Source organism: Phasianus colchicus, chromosome 1 (genome assembly GCF_987193195.1).
Source record: "Phasianus colchicus chromosome 1, bPhaCol1.hap1.1, whole genome shotgun sequence".
Taxonomy (NCBI): Eukaryota; Metazoa; Chordata; class Aves; order Galliformes; family Phasianidae; genus Phasianus; species Phasianus colchicus.
Genome location: NC_143436.1, coordinates 41,366 through 67,526, shown reverse-complemented (window position 1 = coordinate 67,526; position 26,161 = coordinate 41,366). Strand labels below are relative to the sequence as shown.

Here is a 26,161-nt window from a genome sequence, read left to right as displayed (position 1 = left end):
GATCTCAATAAATCCTACTTAAACAAAGACAAGAAGAGAATTATGCAAATGCATTTATGTACCACATCTACTTGATAACTGGAATCGTACCATAAATGAGCCTCAGCATATCAACACCAAAAACATTTTTTTATAGCAGATATGAAAAATGGGGCAGTGGAGCTAGGGGATAGTTTAAGGAATTTTATTTCAGTCGAGTTACAATTGCAGAACGTGTAGCTGAAGTTGACAGTTTTTGTAAGAAAAGGAAACGTGCAGTGGGCATATACACAAAGGGGGTGGTTAAAACTATAAGAGCCGAGAAGATTTCTCAAATACATCTGTGAAGGAGATCACAAATTACCTTTCCAGACTGATTTTTTCTAAAACGATGATTAAAGTCTCAGTACAACATTGTGGCTTTCTGAGCAGCAGTCACACTTGGCAGCTGGATAAAATGTCTTCCACCAGCCTCTTGTAGACCCAAGCATCCCCTCTGAGCCTCTGTCTCCTGATACCAACTGCTTCATTCTTACTGAGCCGACACACTTCTAACTCAAACTTCATAGATTCTTTGCCAAAATCTGGCTTCGTTTGGCATTTCAGGGTGTAGCTGTACAAAACAAAGAAGAAGCAGAATAATCATTTAATCATGTTTCAAAACTAGTGTTGAACAATTTTGAATGAATAAAAGCACTTAATGGAAGTACTCCACTGGCATTCACTTGACTGAGAAAACAGCCCAGGATGAAGTCAACTGAGAGCTGTGAGCACCCAATCCAACAGTGGTACCTTCAGAGGTCCCTTCCAACTCTGAGGATTCTGTATTCTGTGATCTCTTGGCCAAATGTTTATGTGTTTTAACTACCAAGAATGAATGTTACAGTTACACACAGTCTCTCTCCCAGTTGTCTGTGACTATATTATAGCTTACCTTTTCTACCTACAGTTTTACAGGGGACAGACAACACTCAACATCGGCATCTAAGTGCTACATCATCATTACTGCTTCATATTCGTCAGAGAGTTCTATGGGAGCTCATTTAACTCATTTAACACTGTTTTGCATTGTGTGGACAATTGTTCATGCACATATCCATTTACTGTTCCCTATGCTTTTTCTAAAAGTATTGTATTTTACAGAGTGGGACAGAGAAAGTAAATTAAAACATTTGCTTTATTAAGGGCTATGGAACTGACTTGTACGTTTAGGCACGTACAAGGTGAAGCCATTCTGTTTTCCACTTACCCCTTCTTAATGTATTCCACTTGCTTCTTTGAAAGGACAGAGATTATTTCATTCAGCAGTTGGTCTGGATTCAGTAGTTGAGTCATGGTAACATTAGAGTGTGCCTAAAAGCAGACAGCTCATTAAAAATAAAATCAGAATAATCATAGAATATATATTTTTCCTAAAACTGAAGATATTATGGAAACTTCTGATACTGAAAGCTGCAGACCATCTAACCATATAGACAAATGCTTCAGCTCCCCAATATGATCGTTGTTAACACACTGGAATAATAGCAGGAACACTAACCAACAGCTTCTGGACAATTAATATCAAAGCACGTACAAGTTCTAAACCAGTATAAAATCCAAAGCAGCAGTGATGGGCCAGGGAAGCACAGAGACAGGTGTGTAGCCAGAAGTGCTCACTTGACTGGATGACAGAAGACAGCCATGAAACCATATTTCGAGTATCCTATGACACTACCCCTACCACATAACTGGGTAATTGCCTGTGCTGTGTTGCTTTGCTGAGACTGAGTGCTTCAGATATCAAGGAACACACAGGGTTCCACGAGGCTTGTCTAGCCCTGAAGTATCATAGTGCAAAAAAACCCCCCTAAAAACAACAAGGTAATTTCCAACCTTAAGTTTATGGCTGCAGTTTTGTTTGTTTATATCATGTCTAATACTACATACAACAGATTTGTTCACCAAATGACTTCTGTAACTTTCAGACACTCGTGTAGAAAGAGAGAGGGTACACCAACTGTCATGTCACAAATACACAAATACTGTAACTGTCATAGAGACAGATCAGAGAAGACAGAAAGGTATAACAGCTTGAGAAATGAACATAGGCTGTGGATGTAAAGGCGGAGAGAGAAGAAAAGAAAGTTCTTCAATTTCCTGTTCAACCTAGAACACACAAAACTCCTTTTCTGCAGCAAAAATTACATAAAGTTTCATCTTCCATTGTTGTAATCTAGTGCCCATAGAAGTGCATCAGTGATCTTGCATAATGCTATGGACAAGGGAAACTGATACAGAATGTTAAAAGCTTCTAGAGGCAAAAAATTTCACTTATTTTTGTTTCTGATCAACATCCCAAATTATTGGTGTAGTCTGAATACTTGTCAAATTAGCTGGTTAGGTTTGTAGTCCCAGATGTCTTGAACTTGTAACAATGCCATCTTGTATTTAACAAAGCATCATTTGGATAAGCTTCCAGATAAAAATACAGAAGCCAAACTGCATTTAACCAAACTGCAAAACACAAAGTAATCCTCTTATTATAGACAGCCTTGCATGCATCAACCATGAGACAGCTGATAACAGGATCTTGCATCAAAGAAACACAGCAATAATTAGGACTGCAGTCCTAGACTTCAGGAGATCCAACTTTGACCACTTTGAGGGCCTAATATCCCATGAATTAGAGCACTGGAACATAAGGGGTCCAATAGAGCTGGTAGACATTCAAGCACCGCTTCCTCTAAGCTCACGATTGGGGAATCCTTATGGGTAAGAAATCAAGTGCAAGTGGCAGGAAACCCACAAGGATGAGCAAGGAGCTTGTGGGAAATCTCAAATAGAAAAAAGAAAGTCTATGGAATGTGAAAAAGGTAGAAATTCCACTTGGTAGAAATACAGAAACGTTGTCAGGGCATGCAGGGTTACAACAAGGAAGGCTAGGACATTTTTGGAATTAAATCTGGTGAGGGAAGTCAAGGACAACAAGAAAGGCTTCTCTAAGTAAATCAATAGCAAAATGAAGATGAGGGAAAATGAGGTCCTACTACTGACTGCAGTGGGTGTCCTGGCAGCAAAGGACATTGAGAAAGTGGAGTTACTGAATGCTGCCTTTGCTTTAGTCATTACTGGTAAGACTGCCCCACAGAATCCCAGACTCTGAAGGTAAGAGAATGAGTCTGGAGAAAGGAAGACTTCCTGATGGTTGAGAAGGATCTGATCAGAAATAGGCTAGGCAAACTCAATGCACACAAATCCATGGCCCTCGATGGGATGCACCCACAAGCAGTGAGGGAGCTGGAAGAAGAAATTTAGTCATTGCTAAATGACTCTCTTTCATTTTTAAAAGGTCACAGAGAACAGAATAGGTGTCTGAGGACTGGAGGATAGTCATATCAGTTCACTCTTCAAAAAGGGCAAGAAGAAGAACCCAAAAAACTATGGGCTAGGAAGCCTCACCTGTGTCACTGGTAAGATGATGGAGTAGCTTATCCTAGATGTTATCTTCAAGCAAGTGAAAGAAAAGAGGGTTATTAGGGGTAGTCAACATGGGTTCACCAATGGGAAATCATGTTTGACCAATCTGGTACCATTTTAATTTATACATCCACATTTATTTTATCCACCCTATTTATTTTATATATCCACAAGTCTATGGATCCCAATGAGATGCATCCCAGAGTCCTAATGGAATTAGCTGATATAGTCTCCAAGCCACTCTCTACGATATTTGAAAAGTTGTGGCAATCAGGTAAAGTCCTGGAGACTGGAAAAAAGGTAACATCATACCCATATTTAAAAAGGATGACTAAAAAGGGAACTGCTGAGCTGCCAGTCTCATCTCTGTGCCAGGAAAGATCATGAAACACATCCTCCTGATGCTAGATCTAGACAGGCTGGAGAGTTGGGCGGGAAGGAATTTAAAGCAATGTAACATGGGCAAGTGTAGAGTCCTGCATCTGGACAAAAACAACCCCAGATACTAGTGTAGGTTGGGACTGACCTGTTGGAGAGAGCAGGGGAAAGGGACCTGGGGTCCTGGTGGACCATGACCATGAGCCAGCACTGGGCCCTTGTGGACAAAAAGGCGAATGGCATCCTGGGGTGTATTGGAAGGGCTGTGGTTAGTAGGGCGAGAGAGGATCTCCTCTCCCACTACTCTGCTCCTGTGAGACCACATCTGGAATATTGTGTCCAGTTCAAGAAGGACAGGGAACTGCTTGAGAGAGTCCAGCACAGAGCCACAAAGATGATGAAGAGAGTGGAGCATCTCCCTTATGAGGAAAGAATGAGGGAGTTGGGTCTCTTTAGCTTGGAGGAGACTGAGGGGTGACTTCATTAATGTTTATAAATATGTAAAGGGTGAGTATGAGGAGGATGGAGCCAGGCTCTTCTCAGAGACACCCAATGATAGGACAAAGGGCAGTGGGTGCAGGCTGGAACACAGGAAGTTCCACATAAATATGAGAAAAAAATTCTTTATGGTGAGGATAACAGAACACTGGAACAGGCTGCCCAGAGAGGTTGTGGGGTCTCCTTCTCTGGAGACATTCAAAACCCACCCGGAAGCGTTCCTGAGTGACCTAATATAGGAGCTTCTGCTCCAGTAGGAGGATTGGAATAGATGATATTTTGAGGTCCCTTCCAATCCCTGACATCCCGTGATTCTGTGATTCCATACTAAGGCACGCTGAAGGCAAGAAGATGATACAGGAGAATTAGCATGGCTTCATCAGGGGCAAATCCTGCTTGACCAACTAGTGGCCTTCTATGATGGTGTCACTGCATCAATGGACAAGGGAAGAGCCACTGATATCACCTATCTCAATTTCTATAGGGCCTTTGACATGGTACTCCACAACATTCTTCTCTACAATTGGAAAGACATGGATTTGATGGGTGGGCTGTTCAGTAGACAAAGAAGGGAATGGACTCTTCAGCAGGGTCTGGGGTGATAGAACAAGGGGAAATGGCTTTAAGCTCAAAGAGAGTAGATTTAGATTAGCTCTTCTACAGTGAGGATGGTGAGGCACTGGAACAGGCTGTCTCGTAATGTGGTGGATGTCCCATCCCTGAAGACTCTCAAGGAGAGGTTGGATCAGGCAACCTGATCTAGCTGTGGATGTTGCAGGGGAGTTGGACTAGATGGCCATCAGAGGTCCCTTCCAACTCTAAGGATTCTATGATAATGTAATGACCAGCTGGATAGATGAAGGGAGAGCAGTGGATGTTGTGTACCTTGAATTCAGCAAGGCTTCTGACTCCGTAACATCTTCGTAGGTAAGCTTAGGAAGATAGATTACTAAACAGTGAAATGGATTGAGAACTGGCTGACTAGCAGAGCTCAGAAGACTGTGATCAGTGGCACAGTCTAGCTGTGCTTTCTTTATGAGGAAAAGCAGAGAGACCTGGGGCAGTTCAGCCTGGGGAAGAGAAGATTGAGAGGGGATCTTATCAATGTTTACAAATATCTGAATCATAGGTATCAAGTGGATGGGGTCAGATGATTTTCAGTGGTAATCAGCATCAGGACAAGAGGCAGTGAGTACAATCTGCAACACAGGAAGTTCCATACAAGCATGACAAACGACTTCAAGGGTGTCAGAGCCCTGGAGCAAACTACCCAAAAAGACTGTGAAGTCTCCTTCTCTGGAGATATTCAAAACTGCCCTGGATGTTTTCCAGTGCTGTTTAATGTAGAGAACTTGTTTTAGCATAGGCTGCAATAGATGATCTCCAGAGGTCTCCCTTCCAGACTCCTGGATTCTGTGATTTTACTGGAGATGTCCCTAATAGCTACAGCTTCAGGAGACAGCTAGCTGAAGAGATGCATCAATTTCTTTTATGGAACTGCTTATGCCTTTGTAACAGCCTTGTTTTCACATTAATCACATGCTTTTTGAACATGCCATCTACAGATTCAAATATAAATTCCTATCAAGTGATTTATATGATTCTATTCACTACACGGAGAAGTCTATGCATGTGTATTCTAGAAATCTAAAACTGATGTTATAAATCAACTTTGCTAGGTGTAAGTTCTTAATTTCATGTAAAAGTGTTCTATGCAATGTACTAAGTAATTACTTTTTCTAGAGCTACTAAAAGAAAAAGTAGTAAAAAAAATGGCTTGGGTGCAGAGACATCAAAACTTTGAAAATTAAAAGTCACACTGACAGCATCAGAAATTCTTTCACCAGCTGAATTTATTAAAGCCTTAACTTTAATCTTGGATTCTATTGAATCCCAGATAAGATCCTGGAACTCCTTTCCAAGGGTATCACTCCTGAACTATGGAAAACAGCTAGCAAGGAATGTTATCAAAACTCCCTCACACCAGAGGGAAAGCCAGCAGTATCTCTACAGAAATAATATCATTAAATATTTTCAGCTAGGACTCCTTTAAACCCATCCTGCATCCCCGTCCAGTTTAGTGAGATGGCATACAAAAAGCAATGGTCAGCCCTCTCCTATGATGTGCTGGTGACTCGCCTGAGCTGAACCCAGCACTAAATCCTTGGGTAATAACAGGGCCATTATCATATTAATAGAAAAACAGAACAAGCAAGTGCAATTTTCTATAGAGTGCAGGCAATTCAGATCACAGAATTTTTCACAAGACTATTCCTAATAGCTCTCGAAAATATTTAATACTATCATTTCCATAAAATATTTCTCTAGCAAACATACCTTAAGTTTTCTTGGCCCATGTCTACTGAATCGCTTCTTTTTTCCTGGTGTAAGCATTGTTATCACTTTATCTAGACCTCTTTCAAGACTTCCAAATAGTTTGGCCTTTCTCTTCTTTTGGCTGCTATCCACATGAGCTATGTTGAGATCTAAATCCACAGAATGACACCTGTTACAAAACCAAATTAATTAGTTGCTTTTCCTCAGCAATCAGACAGCAGTTATTTCAGATACATTATTAGAATATTACCAGGCCTGACAGAATGAAGATAACAAAAGGAAGTGTCGTGTATTATGAGAGTTTCTGCTTACAAGTTAGTTGAGGTTTAAGCTCAGATATGCATTTTAAAACTGCAGCACTCTGGGAAGATGGAACAAGATGGGATTTATGTTATGGAAAATAGGAATGCATTCTGAAGATGAGTGACTTCTAGTTTTAACTTTTTTTTTTTTCTGCTTTCAGTGTTTCCTAGTGAATACAGAAAGAGGTTTTAGGAAACTTTTAACCAAGACAAAGGAAATATAGCTTGCTGTTGTGAACAATACTTCCTAGGCTGTTCATCGATTAAGGTAGCACTGCTCTAAACCAAAAACATATACAGGTAACTGGACATTTACCTTCTCTCAGGAAGAACCTCAGTTGCTGTCAGTTCATACGTATTTGTTGGTATTTTTGCCTTCTTAACTGGGGTAACTGTTGTGAACTGGCTCTCTGAAAGAAAGTATCCAAACCAGAGCAGGTATGTTTTTGCAGAAGAGGATTTATTTTTCTTCAGTCAGGATTTCTCATGAGTAGCAATTAATTTTTTTAAAGCCAGCCTCCTATGTATCTCTAGTCTGCATCTTCAGAGTGATAAAATAGGTTTTAACTACTCTGCTCTGCCACTGGTCTCAGGACAAACAAACACTGAGGAATTTACTATGTCAAAAAGTCACATTCTACATCAAGTAATTTCACTTATGTGAAAGGTATGAATTACATAACCACAGTTAATACTACATGTTAAGTTAAGTAACAGCCTAAAAAGTTCTATCATCCACATGTGGGAAAAGAGTTATGTGGAGCAGTTTTGAATTTGTGGAGACAACTCAATGTAAAGCTCAAAGATTCAGCTCAAAGATTAAAAGCAGCAGTTGGCCCCAAATAATGGTGTGCTCAGCATTTCCAAGAGATACTTCCACGATTTGTTATCTCCAAGTACTGCTTTAGCCTATCCTAATGTAAGAACTTCCAATAGAACAACAAAAATATTTTAATTGTTTAACTCTCAGGAATATCTAACAAAAATGAGCAGGAATCATACTTCTTCACTTCTCATTTAAGAAATACTTACTTTTATTTTTTAAACTTACCGTAAGACCAACATCACAAATTACGTGCAATATTAAGACAAAAATGAAACCTGTGTGAACAACTAGCCTTCGTAATGTGCTTCGTTGAACACTTAACAAAAGACAGTGATATGTTCAATAACCCTTAATAACATATTAGTCTGCAAAGATCTAGCATCTCTGAACAGTATTTTCTAGCACTTGAAACAGAAGAATCTTCAATATTAAGAAGTGCTCAGTATTTTAAAGGGTAGAGTTAACATGTACAGTATCAACACGAAGACAGGCTGGAGACATTTTTGTAACTCAGAAGAGCTGATATAGCATGGACACATTTCCGTGGTCCTTCACATAAATGTAGGTGTTACATTGCTAGCCTAAGTATTTTTAATGCCACGCTGAACAGATATATGAAAGTATATGGTATGCTATTATGAGGAATCCAGTAGGTAACATTTCATTTAGAAGCAAGATGCAATAAAAGCACGCTTAAGTAAAAACATACCCTTTTCTTTCAGTCAAAATAGTAGCCCAGAAAAAACAAAAAAACATAATGAACATTGAAGAAATTTTCCACTAGATCTCCACAGCACTTGTCTCATTATGGATGAATGAGGGGAACAAATGCATCCAAAGGCATGCTCCTTGTGAAACTGTGAGAACTTCTATAATTAATAGACAAGTAACATGGCCCGACATACGGTTAAACCACTTGGAGTGCACTGTCAGATGTACAGGATGGTGAATATATGTGCTGTGACCAAAAAAACCCTCAAACCTAAATCTTCCAGAAACAGAAGTTTAGGATCTACAAGTACTGTGTTCATATTTAAATTTTAAACATTTCTAGGTTTTCATTTGTTCGACACAACATACCTTTGGAAGTAGGTGCCTGAAAGGGTATGCCTTGTACTTGCTTGTCTGTCTCGCTCTTTGAAAAGGAGGCCTTTGGAGCAGGAAGTGCAAAGGGCAGCTCATTTCTTAATGCTGACTCTGCATCAACATTCTCTTTGTTTGCATGCTTCTTAGATGCCACTTTTCTTGTCATTGGAGTTGACAGTGTGAATTCCATATCACCCAGTTGAGTGTCATGCCTTGAATGCTGCCAGAGATGTAACAAAAGGTACTCCAATCACATCCAGAGAAGTTTTAGTGTCAAGGAAATTCTAACATCTAATCAGGTCAGACACAATACTTATGAAAATATCATATACTACTTTTCTAGTGAGCAAAATAGTTAAAAACTCTTCAATACCTCTGATTCTCTTCTAGAATGAGTTTGCTTCTTATAGATTGTCAAATGCCATTTTTTTTTATTTGTTCATCTAAATTCTACACTTAGGATTACTCATCACCAGCTTATCTAAACATATCTATGAATTATTATTTGGTTTAGCTGCAAAATTTAAATTGCTTCACTGTGGATTTTCTTGTCCAATACAGAGAGATTGAATTTCTTTTGGCACCTTTAAAGCTCTGTCCAACTCTCACCTAACTCCAAAATCTTATTAACTGTGCCTTATCACTTTCCATTTTGTTTAAAAATCCTCACTGACTCCTTTACTCTTTCCCTTACTTGCTGTTTCTGTGCAAACCAAACACTGAAGTTAAGGTTCTGATCAAATGAACCATGGCTTACAGGTAGAAGGCACCAAAATTTATGCTCAACATACTTCTTTACTCAATCTGTATCTCCCTTTGGTCAAGGTCACTAGATACTTAAATATGTAATAAGCATTATATACAATGAGAAGCATAATATGCAATGAGAATTATATACAATTCTGGATTAAGAATTGTGTTTTTTTCTGTAAGAAACTAGCACTAGATCTTCAGACACCTGCTTTGTTCTGTGAGTATTCAGAATAAACTCTTCCAGTGGAGATTCTTCAGACAATGAAGCTGCATCAGAAAATTCCATGGATCCAAACGCATCTGGCACATTGCTGCAATCTGGCACATCTTCAGATGTCACAGACTTTTCAGACTGAAAAGAAATGTTCAGTTGAGATTATTTTGCGGGATTAAAAGGAAGATTTCATCAGAAAAAAATAATATCAGTAAAATCTAAATATGATTGCTTTGCAATTTCCTAATTATGGCTAACAGCTAATGGAATTTCACATGCCAGCAGCCCCAACTTTTATATTATGTTCTTAATATTGTAATCGTGGATTTGACATTCATATCAAGAGCAGAAGGGAAATTATTCTTAAAGCTCAAGTCATCTTTCACAACCTGTGTCAACAAGAGCAGCATCTCATAGCCTTTGATTTGGAGACTTGGACCACAAGTTCTTTTCAACAATAGTCAAATAACAGCCTGGAAAGAACTGAAGAAAAGAATGCAGTGAGGTCTGAAATTAGCTCACATAAAGGTAAACAAACCATATCTAAAACATGATTATGGAATCTGCAACACTGCTTGAACCAGTGTTTGGAAGCATGTCAGCAAGCACAGGCAAAAGTTCCTTACTGAATTATGGAATCCAGTACTTCAGTCAAGATTGCTAACCATCATGTCTCACGTCACCTATGACTGTAGTATCAAAATATCCTTTGTTTTAACAGCTTGTTATGATTTCAGGAACATCTTTTCCATGGACTTATTTCATACCACTTCGCCAATATTGCATACAGCTACCTTATCAGTCCTGAGATGGAAAAGAACCATTTCTGGAAGCTATGTTCTATTGACACAGAACAGAGACACAGTGTCTCCAGACCTGTGTTCATAGATACCACAACGATCACGTGTCTCATTACTAGTGAAAGCAGAAACAGCAGATCTAGGGAAGCTCTACGATGACTTACTAAAAAGCCCTTTCCAGAGGGCTGCTAGCTACAGGCAATCTCTATTCTGTAACTGAAATCATGTTCCATTACAATATGAATGCCTGAGCAGGATATCTTGACTATTGTGTTTCAGAAGAAATGTAGGCCACGGTATTTTTTTGGAATTTCCTTACACACAAAACTGTTTCCAAAAAGGTGGTGTTATACATATTCTTGTGCCATCAAATTCACAGAATCACAGACTAGGTTGGCAGGGACCTTTGGAGGTCATCTGGTCCTACGCTCTTGCTCAAGCAGGGCCACCTACAGTAGGTTGCCCCAAACTATTTCTGTCAGCTTTTGAAAATCTCCAAGGAGGGAAAGTCCACAACATTTCTGGCCAATGCGTGACAGTGCTTGGTCATCCACACGCAGAATTTTTTTTCTGATGTTTAGACAAAATCTCTTGCGGTCCAGTTTCTGCCCATTTCTTCATGTTTTGCCACTGGGCACCAATGAAAAGAGCCCGGCTGTATCCTCAGTCCAGGTACTTACTCACAACAATAAGATCTCCCTGAGCCATCTCTTCTCCAGGCTGAACAATGCCAAGTTATGTGAAAAGTTCCGTTCTCTTGCTTTCTTGTCTTCACATGAGACCAGTTCTAATTAGAGGCAGTTGCTGTTTGGGTATTTTGGCAGGTTGAGCATGTATTCACATACATTATCGACAGGCAGGCAGGTAAAGTTTGTTCTGATTATTGTAGAAGAACTAATAGGCTGCTGTTTTATGTGGGCATGATTTTCTCAATCGTATGTGAGGGCATAATGCATTTTTTAAATAGCAGTACTAGCCAGACCTAATTTACCTGGCACCCATTTCACAAATAGAGATAGAATAACTTCACTGTTGCTGAACCCATAAAAACTAATGATCTGGGTGTGAAAGACTAATTCACTGTGATCACAGAAATCACATTATACTGGTTCAGCAATTCTTATGATACATGATCTGTTATATAAAACTAGTAATCTTAGAACTCATCAGTATTACACAGCAGCTGTACGAATGAACTGAAATGATTTACATGCAAGTGAATCAGATGCATAATAATGTATTTATTTGGAGAGCTTGTCTTCACACAAAACAGCATGTTCAGCTAGCTAGCTAGCAATTTTACACAGAAATCCGGAGTTCAAGTAAGGATTTATATTATGGCTGCAATTCTACTGAAAGCTTTCATCAAACACCTCCCCTGTGTGGAAAGGCTGAGAGCTAGAGCTCTTCAGCCTGGAGAAGAGAAGGCTCCGAGGAGACGTTATAGTGGCCTGCCAGTATCTGAAGGGGGCCTATAGGAAAGCTGGGGAGGGACTTTTTATAAGGGCAGGTAGCGACAGAATGAGGAGAAATGGCTTTAAACTGGAACAGGATAGATTCAGACCACATATTAGGAAGAAATTCTTTACTGTGGGATGGCGAGACACTGGAACAGGTTGTCCAGCTAGGTTGTGAATGCCTCCTTCCTGCAAGCATTCAAAGCCAGGCTGGATAGGACTTTTGAGCAACCTGGTCTAGAGGGAGGTATCCCTGCCTATAGCTTGGGTTTGGAACTAGCTAATCTTAAAGGTCTCTTCCAATCCATACCATTTTACGATTCTATATTCATAAGGCTATTCTTGTTCTCTAATTTGTTGTGCTACTTGAATAGAATAATCTTGCACAGAATTTGCTTAGAAGATACAGTTAAATTTGCTGAAGCCTGAGGACACAGACTGCTGGACTTGCAACCAACTGCAATTAAGAAAGGCCACAGAGCTTACTCTAACTGCAAGATAAGGAAGTAAGAAAGATGAAATTGAGACTCTCCAAGCATTGGCAGATCTTACAGTCCTGAAGATTGGAGAAAACAGCCCACCAAGAGACAATGAAAGGAACCAATCCAGAGCAGAAAGATCTCCAACCTCAATACTACTATCGGTCTACATGTCTGAATGAGAGGTTGGGAACATGCAGCAAAAGGCCATTTCTTTGTGCAAGGTCCTTCTTCAAGGGCAATCACCTCGAGTTGTTTGTGTAACTTCAACTCTGTATGGCTTTTATTTGTTTTGGTGGGGAACCAACCGCCACCCTTAGAAGCCTGTATCAGCAGCTGGCCACATTAACAGTAAAGAAATGTTTCCTATTGTCTGGTCTGAACCTCCCCTGGTGCAGCTCTGTGCCATTCCTGCTCGTCCTGTCATTGGTTCCCAGGTAAAGATAGCGCCTTCCTCTGCACTTTGCTCTTCAGGGAGTTGCAGAGAGCAAAGAAGTCATCTCCTTGCCTTCTATTCTCTGGACCAGGCAAAGCAAGTGTCCTCAGCCTCTCCCCAAAGCACACACCTTCCAGTCCTGTTAGCAGCTTTGTTCCCCTCCTCCTGGCTGCTAGGGCACACTACTGGCTGGTGTTAAACTTGCTGTCACCAGTATCTCTAGACCCCGTCCTGAAGTACTGCTCTCCAGACACTTGTCTCCTATTCTGTATCTTTGTCTGTCCTTATTCCATTGCTAGTACAGTATCTGGCATTTTCCTCTGCTGAACTCCATGCCACTGCTGATTGCCTAATGCTCTGATCTATCTAAATTCTTCTGTGAGGCCTCTCCATCCCTCCAAGGAGCCTCCAGCACTTCCCAGTTAAATAGCATCAGAAAATCTGCAGAGGATGCATGCCTTGCATGCATCCAAGTCATTGATTAAAATGTTGAACAGGATTGGCCCAAAAATGGAGTGTTGGTAACACCACTAGTGAGTGTCCACCAGTAGATGTAGCCCCATTCACTGTAATTCTTTGAGCTCTGCCACTGAGCCATCAGTATAGCCTGTACCTGTCCATCTCACATTTGGATGACTTGTCTGGAAGGATGCCACAAGGGAGAGGATCAAAGGCCTCACTGAAATCTAGAAAGATTACATCCTCTGACTTTGTACACTAAGTGTGTGGCCTTATCATAGAACAAGATTTGATGACCAAGACTGGCTGCACACATGCTCTCTTACTGACGTTTAGGCCACCAGGCTGTTTACCCAGGCAGAGCTGTAGCACACAGAAGCATTTTTACCAGAATGTTGTGCTGAACTCTAAAACTTACCCCCAGGCTTGCTGACTGTGTTGTACTGGCATGTGCTGTTTGTGATGGAATTCTTAAGTGAATGCGCTTGCCACGAACCTTCTTGGATTGAAGCAAGAGATAGGTTGCTGACATCTGGTCATAATTCCACTAGAAAACAAGAGTATTTAGATCTCTTCAGAAAAGTTGTCAGTACAAAGAAAGCTTAGCGTGCTAAACATTTCTGCATGTCTGGAATATTTTCCCCTTGATGTGCTACCTTCATGTCTGATCGCATTTGGGTAGTTTCAGACCTTAGCTGATTCACACAACACATTTAAGATAAAGAAGCAGACAACTCTTGTTTTTGCTTGAGAGCAGTACAATTGCTGAAAGTGAAAACTAAAGCTGGTGCCAGAATCTCTCTACTGAAGCGAATGGCAAAGCTCCTATTAATTCATTTTGCACAGTATTTCAGCTGGACTCCCATTTTTGGGGGCCATGTTTCAGCCCAGCTCCAAGGAGCATCAACATTCAGCTTGATTTTCAGCAGCTTTTTGACTACTATGAGAACCATGGGTACAATGCTTGACAGACTCACAGTGTAGTACAATTAGCTTGAATTACTTATAAGGCATTAGAAGTCCTTTGATAAAGGACTATGAAAGTATCACAGACTAATATGAAAGAACTTCTTCCTCTTGTAGGTAGATTGTTCTCATTATTTCCTGTACCTGAAGAAAAGTAGCAATGACTCCACAAATGATCTCCCCTAGGTAAAACTTACATTTTACATCTATTCCTACTAAAGCTATATGGAAATCTTAACAATCCTTCCAAATTCTACCACTTTCTATTTAATAGAAAGACAATTCAATTTCAAGGAACAATTTTCAGATTCAGGTTAAAGCTAGAGTATGCATCGTGTTTTAAATCTCTTCTACAGCTTGGAATATCACTATTTACATTTATACAGTATATCTAGAAGCACTCAGTTGAGCTTTTCTCATTTATTTTCAGAAGTTACTGGGATGGATTCATTTCTTTAAGAGTTTTTGAGTTGTAATTCCCAAAACTTGTTTGGTTGTCTGAGTGATTTCTTTATATTTTCCACTTATTAATGAAACATTTCAAAGCAATGAATTAAGCCAGCATGTGACATCTGTTATTTATCCATAAGTTTCTGTTTTGAATCTATCTGGATTTCCAGAGATTCCTAAGAATTTTAGCATGGTAGAAAATAACAGAAAGGCTTAGAAAACACAATTAAAGGAGAAAAATAGAATAAATGTGATCTTCAGAAATGTAGTTATTAGCTACAGATAGACTATGGAGTTCTGCAGGGGTACCTTAGCTCTGAAAGGTATGAAATATTTCATGTTTGAGAATAAGTGAGCATTAGAGCCTGTTAATACAGTAAGGTTATTTGTCGTAGTAGTTAGCTTAAATGCTGAATTACTGACATACATTTATTACCTCTGATATTAATGCTGATATACTCTCTCTGCTCTGGTTGTGAAACACAGAAAGTTCTGTTACACAGTCTTCATCAAGGTGCCCCAGCTGCAAGAACAAGACCTATACTGAAGAAACAGCTTCCAAGTCATCTCACAGAGCCAAATCTCACCATGATAGTGTTCTGATATGCAGCAATCAAGTCAATAATTAGCCACAATTTCAGATTTTCTATTTTAAATAGTTAATATCAGGGTTAAATACTGCAAGGAGTAAACAGAAAGAGTCACCAAGCTTCAGCAACTGGCCCCTCTGTAGCAACAGGTTCTGAATTCAAGTACAAAAGCCTGTCAGCAGATGAGATTTTCATTAGAGCAGAAGTTACACTTCTATCTCTTCTTAATTATTCAGTTACATGGCATGCACAGCACGCTGTGTTGTATGATCAGCACAGCTGTTCTTCAGAGAAACAGTGACACCCGGTGGCCAGCAGCAGCTGTTGACTGCAAATACACAGCAACTTCTCAATATCTACAGCAAGAATCTCTCCATACACTCCAATTCCCACCCCCACCCCAACCCTGCTACCCCAACCTCTCACACATGTAAAACAATTGAGACAAGGAGGACAAGCACAGTTCCAAATAATCATAGAATGGCTTGAGTTGGAAGGGACCTTAAGACCATCAAGTTCCAAGTTGCAAGGTTGCAACTCACCAGATCAAACTGTCCAGGGCCTCATTCAACCTGGCCTTGAATACTGCCAGGGATGAGACATCTCTACCTCTTGTTTTATCCACTGCACCTCTCAGCATGGAGCTGCCTGCAAACTTTCTGAAGGTGCGCTCTGGTTCCACTCTCTCTGTCACTGATAAAGATATTGAAGGTGCCAAGACAGACCCCTGAGAGACACCACTTGTCAGCAGCCTCTGAAGAAATGTATTATCAATCCCATTCTGTGAGGATGGCAGTGGTCCAGAAAAGATTCCAGAAAATACTTAGGCCTCTTTGGGTATATGTACTTACTGGGTATTTACTTTGCCACTGAACAGCATCAGAATAACCTTGCATGAGCCAAGGGTGACTTAACAGGTGTTTAACTGTAATCCGCTTCTTTGGGTCTACCTAGTGGGCAGCAACATTCAAACTGTTACTTATATCATTGAGAAGAACTGGAGACAATTCTTCTTTTCCTAAGAACTTCAAGGTGCCTAGAAGCACGAATAGAAACCAGCAGTATTTCATTACTTCACCAAAAGGAAGGTCAAATACCTTAGCTGTGAAGAGCAGTTACAGAACCAATGGTTACAGTAAATGTTCCACAAGCATTTTGTATTTATGATTCTGCACAGATATAGCCCAAAGGCATACTTAGTACGTTCAGCTTCCTTTATGAAACATCTTTTGTTTACAAATCACTTAGTTATACAGCACAATTAAGAACATCCAAATACAAGCTGCTTGAAGATTGTTTAATTATTAAAATTGTAATTATTTCTATAACCAGTAACTAGTACCATGTTATTATTTGAGAATTTTCAGCACAAGACAACACTAACCTTTTCTTTAAGGATATAAGGCATGGAACAGTTTAACTTGTTTAAACACTGAATATTTTCTAAATACTCCATCAGTGTTTTGAGCTTATGCAACAGCATTTTGTAGATCAATCTGAATAGAAGCAGCTCTTTTACCTGTAGCAGTTGGTTAAGTAGCAGTGTACTGCTAGGTGAAAGCCATTTTGGAACAGTGTATTTTCCTCTCTGCAATAAAAAAAGTTAATGAAAATAAAATAACTGAAATAAAAGAAGATTTAGAATGAACCTTGAACAACTAGCTCAAAATGAACTGTTAAATTATTTGGATGATATTGACATCTCTTTTCAAAGTGTAGGAACAGACATATGCAAACTCAGCTGTAAGAATTGCTTGAATAAATTTAATGGTAAAACTAACACATACTTGACTGAGGGCAATGCTGGAAGGGAAGTTGCTCACAAGAGCTACAAAATGCATAAGATCACACCAGAAATACTTTGTTCTAACAACAGTTATGACACGTAGTCCATTTCCTTAAGTATACCCAAAATGAAGTGATGTGGAGCATTACAGGGAAAAGAACAGTGCACACAGATGCTGTGATCCTGATTATATTCAAGCAGTAGACTTGAACCAATTCTGAGTTTTAGATTCCAGGATATTTCAGGATCTATAATGTGTGAAATTCAATTCACAACGTCTAGGTGTCTGCATTTCAAGCAATTTTCAGATCACAATCACATAAAATTAAAACAAATTCAGTACAGAAATAGCAAGCCTGTATCTTAATACCTGTGAGATTATCCATTTTTTACTGCATTCTGACTAAATTCTGAAATTTGCTCATCCCAGTTCATTAACAAGTTCCACCAATTCAAGCAATGGAGCTCTCAGCTCTTGTTTGTGTCAGACAGATAGAACTAAACAGTGCAGAAACAATCTTTGACAGCTTTAAGAGCTCCATTCTGCTTACAAACTCTCAGTCCAAAACTATTCACAATTTTAAGGAAATGAATACCAGAAGCAGTTGGATCATTTGCCATTTGCCACATTCTGCATCTTGGAGTAATGATTAGCACAAAGGGTTTTCTGCAGTCCTGCAGAAATGGACAAAGTCCTGCTTACAAATGGAAAAAGTCTCAATGCACTACGTAGTTCACACCAGACTAAAAAGCCATGTCATTTGATTAACATGCTCAGGTTGTTATGCACTCTGAAAGGAAACAGAACCAACTGCTAAATTTTGAAGGCAATCAGTGGGGTCCTACATTTCCTCCTGATTCTGAAAGAGGAAATTCTGATAGCAGATGTAGAACTTTGCTCTTCCAAGACATGAGAAGAGCTGGCATTTAATAACATAAATAAATATAATAAATAAAATTCATTTAAGGTAAATCAAACAATGGATTTATATTTTTACTACAGGTAGTATAGGGAGCAGCCAGTTGAAGAACCAGATACAAAAATCTAGCCCATTGGCAAGAAAATACTTCTCCTTAAACTCTGTATGCTATCATATTATAGAATCAGGCTACAGTGCACTAGCCAACCAAGTGTAGAACCAAATTCACAAAATACTGGTGGAAAAAGCAGAAAAAAAAAAAAAGGACAATATTCAGCAGATAGCCTTTCCACCCACCGCACAGCTCAGCATGTTCTGCCATCAGAAAAGCAAGGCCTCTTGTCATGCTCAGCTATTTCCCTTCTCAGTGTATTCTAGCACCATTGATACCTACTGTTATCCTCCTGTAGAGTGCCATCACATTGTCATCATCAAAAGGAAGAAACCCACACAACAGAGCATACAGCAGTACACCCATGCTCCAAATATCTGCCTAAAAAATAAAAAGACAAGTTTACAAACCTGAAGCACCTAAAATGGCTTACTGACTGATTGTATTATCTGCCCTTGCCAAAGGCCATATATAGCCCACAAAAAGCTGGCTCTTTCCCTCGGGAAAAAAAATTATGGTCCTAGAGAAAGCATATAACCCTAATTCAATTGCTCTTCCACTCAACTTAAAGCACTACTAAAACCAATATCTTCATCTTAACTCATCACCCTGCTGCAGTACCTTATATCCACAAGGATTTCACTGGCAAAAATGAAATCAAACTCATCACAAGGGATTTGGCATAGTTAGTGGCTACAATGAGAGTTGTCAGCACAATCACCTGCGAGGCTCTGCTGCTGTTCTGTTTATGTATAGGCACAACAAGGTTCATATACAATTCACAATGCAATTCTTGCTTTGACTGTAAAGAAAAAGGAGACTTGAAAAGCAGTCTGTGGAAAACAAACAAAGCAAGAATTAGAAGCCAACAGCAGTGGTGCAATGGTACCTGAAAGAATTGCTCCATATTTAACAGCAGAGCAATCCAAGAAGTATGAGGGCATTCCAAACTAGACCAGTTTGGACAGATTAACAACTGCAAGAAGTGAGTTCCAAAGTTCTAGACGTGAAATCAAAGCTGAAAAAACTCTTCATATTTTTATCTCCCAATTTTTAGTACATTGTGCATTACAATGGAAGCAAGTCTTCACATACAACTTGGAAGCTAAAGACAAGTCTGACAAAACATGTAAGATCCTGAGACTGCACAAAAGTTTGACAAATGATGGATAATTAACAGACCAAATTGCTCTTTCAATGGCTTAGTAATAGGAGGAGATCTCTGAAGTTGCTGTTTTGTAGTTCCCTGCTTTAGAGCTCAATTGGTGGAGACAGTTAAGGATTATCCAGAGACAAACCAGCTGAACTAAGGCCAATTGCACTTTTCAGTCTGCGGCCATTGACAGCTTCTGAGATCTACTGAGCAATTCAGGAGGGAAACCAAGCGAGTGTATCTGAGCTCCACTGCCTTTAAATGCTCTGTGGGGAGGGGAGGGAAAAAGGGGAGAGGGGTAAAACAAACACCGGTCTTCATACCTCTGAGCCAATATACGCTTTGCCCTGGATTAGCTCTGGTGCTGCATATGCTGGGCTTCCACAGCATGTGTTCAGGTGGTAATCAAGGCCTCCCTGGAATAACACAGAAAACAGAAAAATTTGCTTTAACAGAGTTTATGTTTTCTAGTAGTGACACTTCAGAAGCCACAGAGGCTCCTTCTCCTGTGCATATTTTCATTCATTGTATATTTTGCTTTCATTCAATAGGTGACCTCACTAAGCAAATATTGTCTAAGACAATATATGAGTATTGTATAAATGCACAGATTCCAAGCTGCTTACTTCTCTTATGTATCCTTGGCATGATGCATTATTTTCCTTAGCTGATCATCTACTAAGATGAACTGTTTGTGCAAACAAAAAACTGAGAAAGAAGTCATGCATAAGCTATTGTGTTTGAGGCTTGCTGGTTATTTAGAAAAATTTAATGCAATAACTTTACAAACTTTACGAAGAACAACTAATATAATACTTCCTTATTCAGAGCATCCTATTACTTTACTTGGGTTTTGTTCTAAACAGGTCAGAGCAAGATGACATTATACCACTGAGACAACAGCCTGTTGGTTTTGATTACCTGCGAGAGGCTCTAACTTTGGCCAGGAAAAATTATTTGAGGATAAGTAATTCTCTTTGAATCAGTAAGGCAGTCTTCCCATTAAATTCTTTCTTACCAGCACCCATCTTGCATGTTAAGTAAAGGCTCCTAGAAACTAGTTTTAAGATCAAGAAACAATTCAGTTCAAGCATATGCAACCACAGGATCTGTATGTCACCTACAAAACTTGTTTGGTTCTATCCACAATCTCAATCTACATACAGTTCCTTAGAAGAGATAATGGCATGCCAACCCAATGCTCCTATTACAGACCCTTGCATAAGAGAGGTGATACACCTACAATATTATCTACAGCTCAGACTATGAAAACAGGAAGTCTAGGTAGAGAAAAGAATCTAAATGTGCTTCTGAGCAATCTGTTAACCACTCTCACAAAGCTAAGGCCCTTCCAAGCAAGATGCAATTGCATGTCAACCTCAGAAACTGCTTGAATTTAAGATGTTTGGGCAAGTCCCTGTTGCACACTGTGGTCAAACATATATTACTTGGAGGCACGTTATATTTGATTTAAGATACTCTTACCTTTGGCTTTGCACAGAGTCCAAAGTCTATAAGCTTCAAATTATGTTTCTCATCAATCAGCAGATTTTCCTGATGAATGAAAAAGCAGTCAGGAATGATTTTCACCTGAGTGTCCAAAGAAACATATTTTCTTTTCTGTTATTTCTTGTTGTGGTCACTGATTAGCAGTCTACTAAAAGCCCTCTCTCTCTCAGAGATTTTCACTGACTGCTAACAAATACCCATCTTCCAATATCCCAGGTGGGAAATACTAGTTTGTATCTGTAAGAAAGGGCCTGGGGACTAGGAGGACAAGTGGTGAAAGACCACAAGATGAATGCAAGCCAGCAGTGTGTTCTGACAGAAAAAAAAAGTGCAACAGTATAATTGGCTGCATTAAAAGGCAGCACAACCAGACCAGGACAAGTCACCCCTGCTTCACACTCATTGGATCACATCTACAATACTGTATCTAGTTTTTGGCCAGGAAGGATAACAACCTGAAGCAAATTCTGTGATTGGCCTCCAGTCTCTGCAGGGGGCTGAAACTCCCACTCAGTAAAGAGAAACTGGGGAGAAAGATGTTTGTTTAAAGTACAGAGGAATCTTATGGCAGCTTCTAAACGCCCACAAGGGAGGCATGAAGACAGATTGAGGATCTGTACAGTAGGTCACGGTGGGATAGTGACAGAAAACAGTCATTCACTGAAACAGTAGACTGGATATAAGGAAAAAAAGCTTTTCAAGCACTGAACAGATTGCCCAGAGAGAGCATGCAGCCTCATCCCTGGGAGAGGTTGAGGATGAAAGTAGAAAAAGCTCTGAGAAACTTGGTCTCAAGATTCTCGAAGCAGCAGGTTCAGGCACAAATCTCTAGAAGTCACCTCCATTCCAAGTTACTGTCTGAGCCTATGAATCCATCAGCTTTTCAGCTGGAAGCCAGTTCCTTCCAAAAAGAATAGGCAATGCTTTATTTTTCAGAGGGGAAAGGTTTTTTAGATATAGGGATATCATAAGATGCCTAAGAAAAATGCTTGTACTGTAATAATTTGCTTTTCTCAAAGATATCAGCAACTTAAAAAATGCAAAGTTCTAATCTATTTATGTAGAAATACTCAAACCTTCCAGTACCTAACCTGTGCTTAAAGCCTTCAGTGACAGAAAATCCATTGCATGGAGCCAGAGGCATGCACCTCACCCCATACCCTCTGTATAGCCACCATTTGTTTAAAGGACCACTCTTCCTTGAGGCACAAAACTAGACCAGTTTACACAACAGACTGACACCACAAGGGCTCTCTCTAGATACAAATTACAACAAAGAGCATAAGGAAAATGTGAAACCAACACTCATATCAGATCTGTGTCTCTGCTCTACTCCCATTAGGAGCATGATGTTTTACTCTCCTTCCAGAGGAAGATTCTTCTTCAAGGATAACAAAATCCAGCTCAGCTGCAGAACATAATATAAAATAGTAATAATTATCTAACATTTTCTGTAGTGAAAGAATTCTAAGCACAAGATAATGAAGGGTGTCTGAGTTTCAGCTGGGATGGAATTGTTTTCTTCAGTGTCTGATATAGAATCATAGAATCACCAAGTTTGGAAAAGATCTAAAAGATCACCCAGTCCAACTGTTCACCATTCACCTATTATATATGATACTATTGTTTTGTTCTAGATAGCACACTGATGCTTGTAGTTACTGCTAGGCAGCATTGTACAGAGCCAAAGTCATTCTCAGCTGAGAGCCCAAGAAACTGAGAGGGAACAGAATTAGGATAGCTGACTTAAATTGGCTAAAGGGATATTCCATACCATATGACATATTGTGGAAGGAGTTTTGAAGGGGGTGGAAGTTCAGGTAAATCTCTTCCACCATTAGGAGGCTAACGGGACATTGATTAGTAGGTGGTGAGCAATTGCTTTTGCATTCATCATAACTATTATCCTTTTCCTTTTCTTTATCTCAGTAAATAATTTTATCTCAACCCATGAGTTCTACTTTGCGTTGTTTTTTTCCCCCTTCAATTCTCTCCTGCAATCCACTGGAAGGGAGTGGAGTGAGTGAAGTACTGTGTGATACTTAACCACCTGCCAGGTTAAACCACAACAAAGGGATAAATCACTCACTTTCCCAATGGAAAAATAAAAACACATTCATTATTATTTATGAAAGACTGAATACAGTTCAGGCTTACTGGTTTGAGGTCTCTGTGGGCATAACCCTGACTGTGAACATAAGCAATTGCTGAAACAATCTGTCGAAAAAAGACTCGAGCTTCCTCTTCTGAAAGGCGGTCCTTAGAAACAATGTAATCAAACAGCTCCCCTCCAGGACAATACTGTAATGAGAAAGGTAAAGTTATCTGAAAACGTATTTAGAATGAATCAGAGAAAGATAAGTAGCAATGAGAGCACAGAAAGCACAGTACAGCATGTAGAGGATGCTCTTCCATTCCCTGTGCTCAATCAGAGCAGTACATGAGCGCTCCAGTTATGCCATGGGCCATCACTGTGGCAGACCAAACAAACAAATCTGACCCTTGCCTCCAATTTTGTAACTGAAGCATTGCACTCAATGTCATGGGTGGCACAAATCACTCAGGAGATGACAACAACTTAGGGGCTCTGGTGTCCTGCAGACTTTGCAGATGCTACTTTAAAAAACTGAAATGTAAGTTAGGAATTAAAACCAGTTTACTTACTGTGAATGCTGATCAGTGGCTTCTACAAAAAGACAGAATATGTAACATTTTCTACTTAATTTTCAAACCAATGAATCTTGAACCCATTCACCGTTGAGATATTTAAGAATCATTTCATTTCAGCTTTATTTTTGTATTATTGTCTACTGCTAAAGATAAAAATAGTAACCTCAGGCGTGGTAGAAAAACTATTTCTTACCTCTAAGACCATGAATATTTTCTTTGATGTCTCTATTACATGATACAATCGGCAAACATGTTGATGACTTAAGTTCTTCATGGCATCAATTTCTGTTTTAACACGAGGCAAGTCATCCTTAAGAGACCATAAAAGCAAGCTATGAAATCACTAAGTAATCTGACATACCAAGTACCACATCTGACTATTGTGAAACATAAGAAGTCAAAGCATATATGTGACAGTACACAATTTAACATCAACTCAGCTATGTCTGAGATTACTGCCATAGGAATTCTGGAACACATCTGCAAAAACTGAAATGTAAAATGTCTAATATTTTCATTAGCATTTTGTTGAAGTTGCTGTAAAACGGAGGAAGTTCAACATTATTACAGCCAGAGAGTATTGCCCTCTGAACAACGAGGAACAAGATTTGTGGTGTCTGTTGAACTTTTTCCCATCTTACAGCATCCTTCAAAAGGCAACGGGACTAGTAGGCTGCATTTCTATATACCACCCCCATGTGTTCTTGAGAACTCCACAAATCCAACAGATGATGTTATCATATTTAAATATCCTTTGGCTTACCCCTAAAGCAAATTTGTCCATGATCTTTATTGCAACTTTTTCACCAGTAAGAAGATGCCGTCCGAGTTTTACCTTTGCAAAACCACCTAAAATTCAAAACACAGACGCTTAAAGTTGAGTGTGAATTCTTCTCTAATATAATGTTACAGCGAAAGCAGAGTACCTAGCATACATTGTGTGTAATGTTTTAATTAAAGGAAGAGGTGATCAGCATAATCAATTTCCAACTGGTTTAAAAATTCAAGTTTATACACATGAAACCTGACTTAGGGATCTTATAAGAGCAATTAATCTATTCTCAGATAAAGAGAGTGGTGAGTCAGACTGTTAGGCATGCTGTTTTTGTACAAAGATTACACTTACCTGTTCCAATTGTTTCATGTAATTCATAGTACTTGAGAATTTCCTGGTAGTCACTGACAGACATCCTGGATTCTGCAAGACCTTGAGAACCTCCAAGCACCTGCAGTGAGGAAGAGCCATCAGTGTTCACATCCTGCTTAGGACACACTCTTAGAAGCAGAAGGGACACTTCTGGCAGCTCCAGCACTGCCCATCTCCTCATCAAGGCGCATCCCCTCTCACCTAGCAGTAACAAATGGCATTGCATGGTGCTGACTTCCCTTATGCTAACAGTACAGAACACCCCTCAGGGCTTTGTGCTGCAGCAGGGTTGGACTACAGCTTTTAGAATCATAGAATCACAGCGTTGGAAATGACCTGCAAGATCATCTATTCCAACTGTCCTCCCACTGCCATTGCTACCACAAGCACTAAACCAGATCTTGCAGCTCCTCATCCAGACACCTCCTGAACACTGCCAGGGATGGCAACTCCACCACCTCCCTGGGCAGCCATTCCAGCCCCTGACCATGCACTGAGAGAAAAAGTTCTTCCTCATGTCTAACCTAAACCTCCTCTGGTACAACTTGCAGCCATTTCCCTGGGTCCTGTTCGTTGCCTGGGAGAAGAGGCCAAAACCCTCTTCATCACAACCTCCCTTCAGGTAGTTGTAGAGTGCGATGAGGTCTCCCCTGAGCCTCCTCTTCTCCAGACTAAACAATCCCAGCTCCCTCAGCCACTTCTCATAGGACTTGTGCTCCAGACCCCTCACCAGTTTCATTGCCCTTCTCTGGACACACGCCAGGGCCTCAATGTCTTTCTTGTAGTGAGAGGCCCAAAACTGAACACAATACTCAAGGTGCAGTCTCATCAGAGCTCAGTACAGGGGAACGATTACCTCCCTGCTCCTGCTGGCCACACTATTTCTAATGCAGGCCAGGATGCCGTTGGCCCTTTTGGCCACCTGGGCACACTGCTGGCTCATGTTCAGCCGAGCATCAACCAACACCCCCAGGTCCCTTTCCTCTTCACAGTCATCCAGCCACTCATCCCCAAGCCTATAGAGCTGCATGGGGTTGTTGTGGCCGAAGTGCAGGACCCAGCACTTGGCCTTGTTGAACCTCCTTAGGAAGCAGAGGGAGCCTTTCCCCATAGGGCTTAGCGGACCAGCAGCGCTCTGTCCGTTAGCAGGGCTGTCTCACCCCGCACGCCACTCCGGCACAGCGCAGCACGGCCCCTCCGCAGACCGCCCGAGGAAGGGCCGCTCCGCCCGATGAGCCTCGCCGCCTCGGCGCAGACACAGGGAGCGCCACTCCCAGCTCCCTTTCCAGAGCTACCCGGCCTCCGCCGCGTACCGGAACTGCGCTCCGACGGCTGCCGGGACCGCAGCTCGCGTTTGAACTTCGCTGTCGGAACGCTCACTTCCGGCCGGGGGAG

General features: G+C 40.3%; 1 protein-coding gene across 2 annotated transcripts; it reads right to left on the bottom strand.

Moving 5' to 3' along the window:
* Positions 1-170: 170 nt before the first annotated feature.
* Positions 171-26,161, bottom strand: LOC116235183 (maternal embryonic leucine zipper kinase-like). 2 transcript variants are annotated; one of them, XM_031603178.1, is made up of 18 exons: positions 26,080-26,161; positions 24,746-24,845; positions 24,383-24,468; positions 23,813-23,929; positions 23,107-23,250; positions 20,926-20,994; positions 19,764-19,856; positions 18,570-18,668; positions 16,989-17,057; positions 16,321-16,419; positions 15,316-15,402; positions 13,882-14,010; positions 9,824-9,970; positions 8,860-9,085; positions 7,270-7,363; positions 6,652-6,820; positions 1,229-1,332; positions 171-592 (listed from the first exon to the last, which is right to left on the bottom strand). In XM_031603178.1, the coding sequence occupies exons 2-18, from the start codon at positions 24,807-24,809 to the stop codon at positions 415-417; spliced, it is 1,974 nt and encodes a 657-aa protein (XP_031459038.1). In that variant the 5' UTR covers positions 24,810-24,845; positions 26,080-26,161; the 3' UTR covers positions 171-414. The 2 variants fall into 2 exon arrangements, with proteins under 2 accessions (XP_031459038.1, XP_031459039.1); XM_031603179.1 differs by having other exon boundaries at positions 25,927-26,137.

Bases quoted from the DNA above. Each gene is read 5' to 3' on its own strand.
- LOC116235183 (XM_031603178.1), bottom strand. From the start codon at position 24,809: ATGTCTGTCAGTGACTACCAGGAAATTCTCAAGTACTATGAATTACAT. The intron at 19,857-20,925 runs GTAAGAGTATCT...GTGTTATTCCAG, and splicing joins GACTCTGTGCAAAGCCAAAG to GGAGGCCTTGATTACCACCT. The intron at 17,058-18,569 runs GTAGGTATCAAT...TTTTTATTGCAG, and splicing joins CACTCTACAGGAGGATAACA to AGAGGAAAATACACTGTTCC.